Source organism: Anser brachyrhynchus, assembly GCF_964034855.1.
Source record: "Anser brachyrhynchus genome assembly, chromosome: 12".
NCBI lineage: Eukaryota > Metazoa > Chordata > Aves > Anseriformes > Anatidae > Anser > Anser brachyrhynchus.
The window spans coordinates 5461241-5476295 of NC_137707.1; the positions used below are offsets into that span (position 1 = coordinate 5461241).

General features: G+C 39.8%; 1 protein-coding gene across 1 annotated transcript in view; it reads right to left on the reverse strand.

Annotated features, from left to right (window-relative positions):
• CDYL2 (chromodomain Y like 2) overlaps positions 1-15055 on the reverse strand; it is a 63949-nt gene that overhangs the window by 19389 nt on the left and 29505 nt on the right. The window contains exons 2-3 of the mRNA XM_080552529.1: positions 12896-13490; positions 4587-4804 (exon numbers count right to left, since the gene is read on the reverse strand). Coding sequence (XP_080408655.1) covers positions 4587-4804; positions 12896-13490 — 813 coding nt within the window. The remainder of the gene's footprint in view (positions 1-4586; positions 4805-12895; positions 13491-15055) is intronic.

Below are 15055 nucleotides of genomic sequence, written 5' to 3' on the forward strand. Positions count from 1 at the left end.
GAATTGATTTCTGGCATATGGTTGAAAATGGGGAGGCTCTGACAATATTCCGGAGAGTATTTTTGAGCAGGAGTGGAAATTTATTTCCACCGCTTCCCTAATTTCTAGCAAAAGAAAACAGCATGACAAAATGGAAAAACGTAATGTAGAAGTGTTTTCGATCTCCAAAAGATTTTTGTGTTTGTTTGTTTGTTTTGTTTTTGGAAATATCTGTAAGTTCGATGTTAATGCCATTATTAAAAGGTGCTCAGAGCTCGCTGGAATATACTGAATCCAGTGAAGTCAGTTGTCACTCCCCTGTTCTGTGACACGACTCCTTGGCTGTGCCGCCCCAAATTCACCTGGTTACCTTGTCGCCTTGTCCCTCAGCCTATCTGCATCCAGCCTGCTGTGCTCTGTTGCTTCTGAATGCCTTGGCACCGTGGCTTTCAGCACTGATTATTTAGGTATGGATATTTCCCTGTAGATGATTATATGATTACAGCAAAGCTACTAATAATAAAATACGATAAAAGAGATGGTTTGTATTTAGGGTTAGAGAACTGTGTATTAAACTGCACTACTCTAAATATAATTTTGGTTCAGAACCTGCTCTCTGTGTTTAAGTATGAATTTCTATTTAATGCAGCAATGAATTCAGTTTACGTATAGAGAGATGCTATGTGTTTTAGTTCCATTTCTTTATCAGATTCTAAGCTCTTCTCTCTTCCATGGTACTTAAACTTCCTTCATTTTGGTATAACTGTGGCATTTGTCCAATTAAATTTTTTTCTTTCTGTAATGGACCAGACCTAATGCCACTATTTGCAGGGCTCCACAGCAGTATTCTCCAGTTCCAAGCTTTTTTTTTTTTTTAATTAGTTTTTTTTTTAATGTCCTTTTAGGCAATTATCACTTGTGGGGGCAGCATTTTTATTTGCATTTATTTGACTAACATTTCTGAATAAGCCTTATACAAAACAGTATGGCCCAGTCCTTCAGCTTATGAAAATCTATCAGCTTATAAATTCAGACCAACCCTAATGCTTCACTTACTGATTTATTGAAATCCAAATATATAATAAAATTATCACTTTCTCAAAAGTTGCTCATTTTTTTTAATCCTGTCAAGAAAACAAGTTGGTTAGTCCTTTAATAGGACACCTTGTATTGCAAAACAAACATAAAATGTTTAAAGGTTTCATTAAACTTCTAAAAGTTTATTTTAATGCCTTTCACAGGACAGAGGAAGTTTTAAAAGGCATTTGGTGCCCTTTGCTTTCAATATTGCTTACATTCTGGGGAAATCGGGAAGCTGGGAATTTATCGCCTTAATTATACAAAGTGTCTTCAACAGAAGTCTCTTGTTTATATAAATAGAAATACTAGATTAAAAGGTTAATTTCTCTGAATCTCTGAGGATTCGTTATTGATATCCTTACAGGTAAATATTCTGTAAATATTACAGTAAAACAAAATTTTAAAGCCATTCAGTTGTTCTTGGAGCCTCTTCCTCAATTGTGCCTTTTTACACAAACGCGCTTTTTGTTACTCACTGGCTCTTTATGCAAACAGATTCTGAGTCCTTTCTGTTTGACAAACAGAGGAGTTATGAACCTGTACGGCTGGCTTCAGGCATAAGTGTGGCCAAAGAAATAATTTGTCTTTGTATGAGAGCAAAAATACAGAAAACGGTAAAATTGTATCTGCTCCCCCACCTTTTTTATTTTAAAAAGTCAGAAAAAGTTGTAAGTAAGGAAAAGTGAAGGCAAGGCAGTGCTCTAAAATGCTCCTGGTAGAACTTTAAACCCTTCGGTTCTCATGGCTAGAAATTTGAAACCTGCCTCTTTTGTAGGTGAACTGTACTTGAGGTAGTTATATCCATCTTCAGTGCACACATTAGCTGTTTGGGGTACCTTTTGTGTTTAATTCAGTGGAATATTAATTCCTATCTGTATTAATAATATGCCGTAAAAACAGTGGAAGGGTCCATTTAATTGAAACAGAACTTGGATCCTTGCATTGTGCTTAGATAAAACAGCAGCAGCATCAAAATTGGAGAATGAACTTCAGAAGCAGCAAAAGGCCTGTGAGAGACAATGCCCTAATGGAAGCAGTAATGCTGAAATATTTTTGCATATCTGCTTTAGAAATTAATTTTAAAAGTGGCAAGCCTGAGCCACTGCAAAAACAAACCAAAACCAAACCAAACCAAACCAATCAAAAAACCAAGCTATGCCATTTCATGACACTGGCTTGAAAGTTTTATAAGGTCTTGTAAAATGCAAGGAAGGATCTCTATAGTCCCTGTACATTTTGTAGAAAAATCTCAATTACTGTAGCGGCACTGAGCCAACTTTGGGAGGCGCAAATGCTGCTGGAAGAGCCTCGACACATTTTGTGCTAAACCACAGGTGTGATGTGGTTACCAAAATGTAGGATGAAGATTCAGGTAGACTTTTCTAAGCCTTTTATTTTATTTTTTTTTTCCTTGTAGAAGTAAGTTTCCTGGCCACAAGTGCAGTATCATGTCAGTGATAAGGAGGCAAAGCTTTGTTTTGAGTCAGCTTTGACATGCAGAACACTGTGCCGTAATTCTAAAGTTCTTCGTTATTTTAATTAAAGTGAAATTAAAGCAGAAATAGCAGAGGGCAACGAATGAACTAAACGATTGGATTCCATCTGAAGATTAAGGTAAAACCCAAAGGGAAGCAGTGGAGCAGGGGTGTTTACAGGTGAGAGTGATTTTTTATGAGATTAATTTTATAATGATTGTGGGCAATGCACACCTTTCCCTTTTTTTATTTATTTTTTCCTAACGTGGATGGCTGAGAATAACCAGACCGCTATTTTGACCACACTGAGTAAACCTGCTCTCTGCAAGTTAATCATTTTCTATTTGGCAAACATAATTTACTGAATGTTTAATCGAGCTTGAAGTTAGCGTTTCTTTTGGCAAAACGAAACACACCCTCTTACATCTTGTAGGAGTTTGGGTTTTGTGCCTTTCTATTCAGTGGTGCTGTAAGGGGCCAAAATAAAATTGTTGGACCTTCCCTGAACTACTCCGTCAGTTTATCTTAGCTATGGCCATGGGTGACAAACTGTAGGGACAGCACATTCAACATACCCCTTTCAGTTTCTTAATTTTTTGCTGAATTTACCAACATGGGAGGTGCTGGATTTTGTGGCGAGTGCCCAAGGGCTGCAGCCTGGAGCGAGGCCAAAGAAGCAGTTTCGTGGTTGCCAGCAAGCAGCCTTCAGAGGCTAACAGCTTTCAATTGCTCTCAGCCTGGATGAGTTTTAAACAGACAAGTGCAGAGAGCTCATTACCTTGATTAATTCCTGGCTATCCAGATTCTGGTCAGTAAAGTAGTTCTTTGAAATGTATTTCCGAGTTGTCAAATGAGCTCCCATAAAGGTTCTAGAAATAGTCAATGCTGGTGATGCAAGGAGAGGACTATTACGTGCTCATCATTTATTCTTAGGCAGAGGTGGGCTCCGGGCATATTGAAAGTTTTCAAAGAACGAAACAGATTGGTTTGGCAGACCTGAAGAGCTTGAATTAATTCATGGGGCAGTGCATTTGAACGCTGCTGATGTGGAACAGCACAGCCAGCAGTGTAAAGATATGTCTGTTCAGCCTGAACATGCTAAGTCCTTGATTTCCTACCTTTTTTCAGGCCCTTGAGCTCTTCATTTAAATTACCTGCAGTGTCAATTAGTGGCAATTAATACATGGATGGAACGATGGATTTGATGCAATCATCTAGCGTGTTTTTAGGGACTAGTATTAAAAGCAGGTGTTTGGTGTTCTGAGATAATTACTGAGATAGTCCTTTTAAATATTAAATAGATTAAAAACTAGGAGCGATAAAGGTATGTACCGACAGTTTTAACTATTTAGTATAATTCTAGGTATTAATGTCCATGTGTATGTGTGCATTTGGGAAGGTGGAGTCAAATTTAGGGCCCACAGCTTCTCAGCCCTTCCTGTGACCACGTAGTACAAGCTACAAGTCTGACCGTAAGTGTATAATGTTTTGGAACAAGGGAATTCATTAGTATTGTGTATATATTGAACATCTTTATGCAATTCAGCTGAGACTAGAACCCTTAATTGGCAAAGATTTCATAACTAAAGATTTCATAAAGTGATTCAGAAAACAAGCAATTAGGGATTGAGGTATAGTTTTACTGTTACTGTTTCAGGATATAGCCTCAAATACCTCCATATGCAACAACTGGAGCACTGTTTAAATTAATATAACGAAAGAGACCAGATTTCTACTAAGGACGGTAAATATCAATTACTTCAGCATGTGAACAACAGCTTCATACAGCTCCATGCTGGAAGTACAGACTGTCATTCCTTTCCTTCCTTCCAGTTTTCAGTTTCAGACATGCCAATTCAAAATCAATTTCCATTGCATTTTTTTCGATAGAAATCCCAACCATGGAAAAATTAAATATATCTGAACTCCATAATTTCTTTTTTAAGATAATAAATTAGCATGAAAATACATAGAATACAGCTCAAGTGCAGTATTTCCAAGATAACCCACACATCAGCATGGTTTCTTTGGCTTTTAGGGCTACATGCTTACCTCCGGGGTCAGTGCATTGTTATCTGAAGTCTGACTCGAGAGCAAAATATGTGTGAAACCATCTTCTTTCCGGACTACAATGTCCCTGAACCGGCAGTTACTTTCATTTTGACGCACGCTGTATCTCAGTCTCTTATCGAAGACATAATCTTTTTCCCCATCTAGTTTCCTTTTCACAGTGCTGTGTAGATTCAAGCTGCCATTGGCCAGAGAAGAACCTTTCAGATGGAAATAATCAGAGCATAATTATGTCTATACTTTCAAAGAAATGGAGTCATACTTTTTATTAGTTTAAACATAATGCAATATTTACAATAGCCTCTACATGATAAGTTCGGTAAATCAGAAATATGCCTGTCTAGTCAAATATGGCCTCAAGCCATTCCTATTATTCTTTATAGCCTGTATATTCCAACATGCAGTTCCTTTTTGTTCTCTGATCAGACAACCACTGGGTCAAATGACTTGTAGCATGTGGGACTGGTACTCTTAATGGGATTCAGCTCTGCTTTGAAGATGAAAGCAGTTGTATCATGGTCTGTCCTATCACTTTGGGGTGATCCCTGAATTCATTAGGAAATTCGAATTCAGCTTTGGACAAACTTGACAAGGCAGGTTTCATCCAAATTCCATCATTCAAAGTTACATTTTCCTTCTTTTATGATGACCAAAAAGAAAAGTGATTATGAAATGATAATTTTAACACAGGTTGTCTCTCGTTGCACATCTCTATGTGACGGCAAGTTAGGGGAGTTCTTACTGAGCTGATAGATACCACAACTGGATTTCCCTTCCCTCTACCCATATGGTTAGCATTAGAAGTAGCAGTTAGCCATCACTGCTCTGATCCCAAGCTTCTCCTCATTACATTTTGCAGTCACAATAATAAGCTGACTTCTGACAGATACGATGTTGATATTGGACCTCGTACATTGAAAGGATTAATGCCGATGCCATTTTGGAGGGTATCCAGCATTAGGAAAAAAAACACAGAACTATGAAAATAAAGATAAAAGTTCCTTCTGAAACATAAATGAGAGTAATAACAGTTTATTCTGTAAAAGCAGGTTATTTTGACATACAGTTTGTATGACCTGTATGTTATTATTTTGCTCATCTTTGCAGTTCCGTTGTGATAGGCAATGCGTCGGAAAATCTTTACAAGATTTCTATGCAAGACTCCTTTTCTAATTATAGAAGCTTCACACAATTGCCATTAAAAGTAAAGCAGGGGCAGGTTATTGATGAACAGGGAGGAACAGGGATTGAAGCCACTCTGTTCATTGAAATAGTTTCCAAATGTTTTTGTTTGTTTGTTTAAATAGACGTAAAGTTACGATACTCCCTCTTAGAGAAAGGCTAAGATGCAAACCTTGCCAATGCAAATTCATTCCAGCATCTGGGATGAAACAGCTGAAAATTTTTAAAGGGGAGATGACATGAATAGAACATAATTTAAATTTTATGGCTTAAATGACCACTCTCCAATTAAAAATGCTCTGTTGGAGTGGAATTGAATGGTAAATTCATAACAGATCACTCTCTAAAGCAAAGCCAGTTACCTTCCATTTATGTCAGCTACGTTTCAACTTGATGTTTGTGTAGCTAACTGAATGGTCTGGTAGCTCACAATTGGCAATGGCCTGTGGAATTGTTCAGTAGGTGAAATACCCGTGTACACCCTGCAGTTATGATATGTGATGTTAAAAATATGTAGAGCGCTTCAGAGTACTTAACTGGTACCTCCCTTGGCTTCTTCATAGAATGGGTGTGCATGGTGTACACACACATCTACATACAGAAATGTATGTTTGTTAAAAAGTCTGCTATTTCTGTCGGTCATAAAACTCTTTTCATAGTTAAACTAAGAGATCCCATCCAAAACATTGTCCTTATTGTAATAAAGAGAGGATTTAACTGGTGCAAATGAACGTCTGTGACAAATTAGGTTAAATCATCAATTTGAAAAAAAAAAAAGTATTTGAAGCCAGCCGAATTTGAAATTTTCAAGAATTGAAATAATTAGTATAATATAGCGAAACAAATTAACTATTTGATTTGGGTAGACATGCAGATATTATATTTTTATCTACTCAATCCTTACTATATTGCTTGACCCAGCAACAAACTACTAGGATATGAAGAGGTAAAACTCCCAGAAAAGTATAAAGAACTTATAAAACCAGAGGCATGAATGAACATTAAGTGGAATATGTGTCCAACTAACTGTACTGATAATCTACCTAGCGTAGAAGATTAAGCTACATCTATTTTAAATACAGACACTAAGAGAATGGTAGAAGATTAATTCACACAGATAATCCAGATCAGCAAAAAGCCTCACAGAAATAATTTATTTCAAGTTTTTTGTCACATTCTTCTTTGTTCGAGTAATGTAGTTGGTCTGTAAATTAAACATATGATGTAAGAAATTATAGATCTTATCTGTATTCTAACTGCCTGCACGCCAGCTGACAAAAACTTAACCTCGGCAGAGAAATATCTAAATTAAATTTGAGAGAAACGTAAATGGAAAAGCGCAATTTCCAAGAATGGATGATTAACAGAACAAGATGCAGTGAGTAAATTGTTGTCTCAGTGTATACAGTGCATCCTTGTAATCTTGTTTAATCTGATAAACCGGAGAAAATGATCAGCAAAATCCAAAGACAACACTCCTGAGAGATCAGGCCAATTTAGCTGCAGAGATGTGATGGAGCTACTGAAGGCTTGCTCTGGAGCCACTAAAGCATCCAGATTGTCTTTGCACGAGCTTTAATAGTTAGCACCTGCTTAAGGCACACAAGGGTAACAGTACCTCAGCATGTCAGAATGAAAAATGGCTGTGTCAGGAAAAAAGAGGCCTTCACAAAGCAATCTGTAATGCATGTGAAATAAATTACGGACATCACGAATTAAGTGAGGAGGCTTTAGGTACTTCTATATGTGGTTTACCGGCTTAGCAGTGAGTATATGATGCTCAGTCCAAGTACAAATTGGAAGCAGAAAATAATTCTTCCTGTACGGGGAGAGTAATGTAATCATTAACTTTTTCGTGAAGGTACCTAAACACATACTGGTATTTAGAAGTTTCAGTACTTCTTAAGGGAACTTAAGACATTTCCACACCACTGGTGCATGCAGTACTCCTCCGAAAATGGCAATAATGAATGCTACTTAAGGAGGAAACCCAAGTTGTCCACTTTCTGCAGTCCTTTGCCCTAATATCATCCCTCATATTGGACAGGAATATGAGAAGACTGATCCTTCCCATTTTCTTCAGTATTTCCTCGTGGACCTTTCCATGGATTTCTCTAATCCCTTTTTGAGCCTGTTGATGCTGTCTGTCTCTGCAGCCTCCTGTGGTATGAGTTCGAGAAGTTTAGTAACCACTACACAGAGGAGAATTTCCTTTCATCTGCGCTTTTATCTGACGTTCCACCAGTTTCGGTGAGGGGTCCCTACTTCGGCTATTGAGGGATTTAACGCACAACAGTTCCACGTTTATTTTACCAGAGGCCTTGGTGATGTTATAAACTTTGATCACATCCCCTCTCAGCCTCCCTTTCTCCAAAAGGAAAACTCTTTTAGTCTTGTAATCCACATCATCGTCTGAGCTGCCGGTCCCTGTACCTTGTACTGCACTACCACCAAAGGGGAGGACATGTCACGATGTTCCCGTTGCTGCCGTTGGAACGGGAAGGTGCCTAAAGACTCCAGATCGCTCTGGGGTTCTGTTATACTGGGCACTGCAGGAAACAGATCAGAAATTTGTAGTCTAAAAAAAATGAGGCAGACAAAGAGTAGGAGATGAGAGAGCAGATCCACCCCTCCGGGCTTTCGAGGGCTCGGATCTCCCCATCCCCTTCCCCTGCTCTGCTGCTTCCACTCCAAGAGACAACAGACACCTCAACCCACCCTTACTTTCTGATCCTTTTTATCTCATTTTCATCACAGCTCCCCATTCGGTGTGAGGGAGCAGTCTCTGTGTCACCACTTGGTGCCGGCACTAGGGTACCGGCCGGCAGCCACACCAAGAGCAACTGCTCTAGCTGGAAAAAACCTTCCTGCAAAACCTTCCTTAATTTTCCAACAGATCGGGTTCATCTTGTAGGCTCAAGAGTACCGAAAGGGGAGGGGATGGGGATAACGACCAGGATGTCGTGGGAAGAAGGGCTGGGCTGCTGCTTTTGTTAGCAGCACGCATTTATGCTGACCAAAAAGGAGCTATGGGTTTCATTCTTCTAGGTGAAATCAACCACATTCCCTTATTCTGCCTGGTAAAACAGCTTGGCATTCCTCTCAGTCTTTCCAACAGCCTTTCTCTGTCTCCTTTCTGTCTTTCTTGTGGGCAATGGTTAATACTGTACATACTTAAAGGCAGTGCTCTGGTGATAATTTACTAATAATTTCAGACTTCTTCAGCTAAGGGAGCATCTGTAAGATATCTAAAAGCAATGGGCTTTTATGCAAACTGAGAAAGCAAGCATATTTGGTTGTCTCTTACTGCCAGTATTTCTCCAGAATAAATAAAACAGAGAAAGCTAAAAAAACAAGAGGAAACAGTGACTAAGTTCATAGAGAAAATTTAAATTAAGGGCACCATGAGACTACAAAGATTTTCGTAATGGAGAAAAACAGTGGTTAGTGATACATGACAAGCAAAAATTCTTCAGCAGATGGCACAGAAATAGAGCGATGTAGGAAAGGAGAGAGGAAATTAAAAGGGGCTGGTTTTTGATGCTGTCAGGAGACCTGACAAAACAATCACTCTCAATTACAATGTATGGAGAGAAACAGCGAGGTGATAACAGGAGACAACAAATGTCACCAGAAGGAATGCTATTGTTAGCTCCTGAGAGCATCGGTGGATGTTCTCCTGCAGAGGTTTTCAACATGTTCCCATTTGCAGACCCTTAAAAAACTGTCAGTAAAGATGACTGCCCTCCTTCTGAAGGGAAGTGCAGATGTCAGGAGAGGTTTTATACACGAGGTCTGTCCCAGCTCCCGCACGTCAGAGTTCTTGGTCTCCACTAGGGCGCGAATAATTTCGTGCAAACATCTGTAGACGTACACACACCTTTCTGGGGTAAATTGCCTGTTCGTGAGAGTTTTATCTATGGGTTGAGCAGGAAACAATTATCCCCAAGAGGATGTACAAAACCAAACACAAATTGGTGGAAGTCTGTCCGAGCCACCAAAAACTAGTTTTCAAATAGTTATTTGTTTCAACAGAACTGACAGTGTGCAGGGCATACCACAGGCAAACAGACCAGATATTTTTTGATTAGCTGTAGTATGTGGAGTAGTTATATCGCTTGGCTCCATACACTGGGAGTCAAACATCAGTATAATGCAAAGGAATACTGGTTCTGGCTGATGGTTTTTGGAGTCTTTCACTTGTACTCTTCGTCTCTAGACCAACTGAACTTAACATTTCTAAATACACTTTCTGTGCGCTCGTACACTTAGCTGCGAAATGAGGCTGCCATTTGTTTGGGCTTCATACAGGCGAGCTCAAAACTGACACAGATGTCTGCTTTGTAGGATCCTGCACGGGGCTGCCCGGGAGCCGCAGGGTCCGGGAGCCAAACCCAGGTCCTCCGGGCTCCGGCTTTGTTCTACATATAGCGCCTGGGAGCCCTGCGAGCGCTGGTGGGGCACGCCGGGCTTTCAGCCTCCAGACTCGGTGGCAGACAGCCTGAAACCTCTGGCATAGCTGGCTGCCTCCAAGCTAAACGTGGGAGTCCTGCCAAGCAGACTGCCACAGAGCTCCAGGTCTCGGGGGACGGAGCCTTGGGACCTTGGCTCAGATCTGGAGAAAGTTTTGAAACCCAAGATGTTTGGAACAGACCTTCTGTTATTCAATAAGTTGGCATTTTTTGTCTGAAACTTTCTTCATTTGTGATTTGTAAAATTTCAGAGCAGTTTTAGTGTGACATCTACCCTGATTAAAACGGTGCCGTGGCTCTAACTGACATATGGCAGGGGCATGCTGGCATCCTCTGCACCACTTCCCTGTGAGAATGAGTGCTGAGGAGTTCATAAATTGTTGGAACTGGTGAGGAGTAGTGCGAGGCTCTCTGATCTGACATTAAAATGATGCAAATTCTTATAGCAGGAAACATGCCTTCTCAAGCTCTAGGAAAAAGAGCTAGTGATTTTATTTTGACCACTTGCTCTTGGTAGTCTCATCTACCCTCTTTGTAGCTTTCTCTCTCCACTGTGCATGTGCTGAGTATCACAGAGCAAGACGGGAAGCATTAGCTGCTAGGCCAGGAGCCCTCTGTACATGGCCAAACACTGGGCTGCTTTGGCACAGAAGTTTTCTAGTGAGCACTCTTAAAGGGATTGTTTGGACAGGGCTGGTGGATACCATTCACTGGGTTCTGTGGGGACAAATGGCAGGCTCATTTGACCTTACAGTCCTTTGTAGCCCTTTGGTTCTTCATTAAAAAAAACCCCTCTGCATTATGGGAATTAATGCACTGTAAAGATGCATTTTATATCAGAACTTCCACAATGCATAACATAAAACAAATGCATTAAAAAATCATTAGAACCAATAAGAAAGCAAAGAAAATCACTTTATACGCACCTGTAGTTAGATATGCAAGTCTTTTTAGGGAAGCACCTAACTTTTTAAGTAGACTCATGTGAGCTCAAATCGATCAAAACCCAGAATCCTGAGCTCTCAGTTGTGTCATTGACATCATCTGGGCCGCTCACGCATTTAAAGCTGGCCATACGTTTTGCTAGCGTGCTTTTAAGAAGATACTTGATGCCTGAATTGCAGCAGTTGAAAGATGCAAGTATGAAGACTATGCAAAGACAGCTCTACTGCCCAAATCCAGTAGCATTTTCTAGGTTGCCAGTAGGGCAGAAAATGGAAAGCTGAGTGATATAATTTATGTTGACTTTTGAAAAGTTTTTGGCAGGGCGATTCACAAGAAGCTGTTAAGGAAATGAGTGCTATCATGGGCTACGGAAAGTGGCTAATAGAAATAAATAATTGGAACAAATGGTTACTTTTCATCATGTCAAATGTTTAGGAGTTGGCTGCCCCAAGGACCTGCAGAAGGATTAGTTTACTTCTTGTATGTATTAATGAAGTGGGAAGAGAAATATGAGAGGAAAATTTGAAGAGAATACCAAATAAGTAGAGTAAAATCGAGGAAAGATTTTGAAGAGCTTCACTGAGTCATAACAAAAAGGTGAATTGGCAACAGTAAAGCAGATTAAATGCATAATGAAAGGAATCATACATATAGCTGTGTTCTAAATTAACTGCAACCAGCAAGAAAAATAATGAAGAGCAACTGTGTATCACTCAATGAAAAGCTTTATGCAGTGTGTAACAGTGGAAAAAATCATACGCAAAAGACTGTGTTGCCACTATATCAGTAAGCAGGAGGAAATCATTTGGAAAGGCTCCGGCTGTTTTTAAAAGGTATTAAAAAAACAACACCAAAACCAACACACACCAAAAGTAAAGGTCAAAAAACCCAAACCCCCAAACATAACAAAACAAAACAAAAAATACAACCAAACAATCAAGAACTTGATCAAATTAAATATGGATGCGAGGAACTTTCTGCCACAAAGCATCATCAAGGCTGTAAGTTTGGTGGGATGAAAAAAGATTGTACATATATAGGTAATGAGAAGCCACACAATTGCATTAAACTGCACAATATTTTACAGATAACATAAATTTATGTTCTCTGAGAACCTATTCTTTGAGAACTAAGCCAGTCAGTAACTAGAGGGATTAGGAAGAATTTTTTCCTGTAGGCAAATTGCCTTATTCACTTCAAGGCTGTTTGTACCTTCCAGTAATATCAGTAATGTGTCTTGCAAGTTCTGGTGTTCCTAGTCACTGCCAAACACGAGGCTCTGGAAGGTCTGAGTATTCCTCCGTGCTGACTACATTAATCCTTAAGAACCTGAACGTTACCCAGACATACTTACCAGGATACTGATAGTATAGAAAAACAAAGTTTCAGCATTATACATACCTCGGTTGTCATTCCTACTACATGCCTTGTCAGCATTGCCCCATAAGGGCTTCCTACTGGCAAGACCTGCAACAAAGCCCACACTGCTTTGTGCCACTCCGTGGGAAATGGAAGAAGCCAACTGACAAAAAAATGCCACAGTGTATTGGGAAAGGGGCGTGAAACTTGGTTATGTGCTTCTCACCACACCCCTTGTGTAGCCTGACAACGATTTTTCCATGAGTGGACTCTTTGCTTGCAGTTTCTGCAGTTACCCCCCCTCAAAAGACGGTAGTTGTTTAAATCACATACCAATTCCGTTCACAACAGGTGAGTCGTTACTGACTTCCAACACGCTGGGCAAATTTTGTTCTCCTTCATGCTCAGTTATATCCATGTTTTGCTGTTGTGAGCCATTCCCAAAATGTCTAGAATCTTTTTCATGACTGCCATCTCCATTCTGCAAACCATTATGTGGCTTTTTCAGTGGCATGATCTGTAAACCGCTGGGAGTAGTTCGGTAAGTTACAGTTTTAGCAGCCCTGTCATTAGCAGCTGCTGGCTTTGCTGCGTATCCTCTTTTCTGTTTTTGAAGAGAGGGATTAATTCTCTTCCTTTTGTGTGCTGACCCTTTAGCCTTCCCAGATTCAGAAGGTCTATGTGATATTTTCTCAACAGATGACCCTCGGCTTTCCCGTAAAAATTTTGGAGTGCTGGCCTGTTTCCCATGTCTTGATCGCTTTTCTCTAGTAACATGTAGTCCATTGAACTCGTCAATAAATTCCTCACAATGTAGGAGATGATGTTCGGGTTCCCAGGTGTCTTCGTTGCTTCCGTAGCCTTTCCATCTGATGAGATATTCCCATTTGCCCTTCTTGTTCTTCCTTTTGTCTACAATCCTCTCCACCTAAAAAAAAAAATAATCAAAAAAGTATCATATTAGAAAGAAAAGCAGTTTGGTCATGAGAAATGTGTTCTTCATTTGCAGCTAGGAAGGCCTCCTTGACATTGTAAAGCAGCTTTAGTATTCATGAGATTCAGCTCCTACAACACGGTGCCTAAAATATGAAATGACTCCGACAATGAAAGCCTACCCAGGCTAGCCAAAAGGCAGCAACCTATTTTCCTGATTAAAGCTTATCTTAATTTCGTAGGATGCAGTCCAACACTATATTCCCGTTGGATCCTATATAGACCACGCTGCGTGCTGATGAGGACCTAATTGCTGTGTATATAGCAATTGTGTATATGTGTATATCGACATAACGGATAGGGATCGGAGTTACATGTTTCTGTTCGACAAAGAATTCCCAGGAACGGACCTGGCAACACATGAGAGGAATGCAGTAGCCCCGGCGGTATTTTGACAGCAAGGCCATTTTCCCTTCTAAAAATATTAAGAAGAGACATAAAACGCCTGATCAAACCTGAGCTGGGAACCTGCAAGAGCCAAAATGTGAAAAAACAAGAGAGGCCCTGAAGATCAGTACTGAAGGCATGATTTCTTTAAAAATCTGTTTGTAAAATGAGCCTGCTACTGCTACATTCCTCAGCTACCTCTTGTCTGAAAGAGCTGGATAAAGCATCTTTTGCTATACTGTCAGCTCCCGAGCGTTCTCCTGAATTCACGCACGGATTAGGTACCTGCAAATGCCTTCTTTGTGTCTTGAAGCTATCCTGAACAGAGAACCATTAGAACAAAGTACATTGTTTTTACACCAAAAAATGATTGCCATTACTGCCATCTGAGCGTGAATTAACAGTACCATGCTGCTGTGGACAGCAGACCGTGCAACTAGGGAAGTCTTTGTGCTATCCCAGCACTGGCAAGGTCTCAGCTAGAGGGAGAGTGCATATGAGAACCCAAGCACAATTAGTGATCTATGTTGGCTCGTGAGTGAAACTCAAAGAGAATTGTTTGTTTTTGAGTAGAGGGGAAACGTAACAACAATCCTAAGTGAGTTAGAGATAGATGTGCAAAGGTAGAAGTAAACGATTCTGTGTGGATTGGACAGCGAGGCACAGGTTTAAATAGCATCAGGTGACATGTAGACAACTCATTAGGAAAATCTTTGTGATGGTAAGAATAATTAAGCACTAGATAGATAACTTTAGGAAGGTAGAGAGGGTTTTAAAGAAACAACTTTTGTCAGACCAACATCTGCCATGAGTAGAAACTGTTGGAAAATGGAGTATGGTTAGAAAACCTTTTGTGGTCTCTCCCAAGTTTTATTTTCTGATTTTTTTTATTTTTTTTACTTCTTGAAAGTGTGGCTTATGAGGAATAAAGATGCGACTAGTGAAAAAAACACATTATTGTTAAACAAAAGCACCGTTATTAATTTAGAAGAAATAAATAGATAGCTAATGTAAGAGTTTTCACTGCTCATCAGATAAAAAATGTCTCATGTAAAGAACAACAGTGGAATCTGTATGGAGAATTTAACCTTGGAGAAGGGCAATCACAGCGGT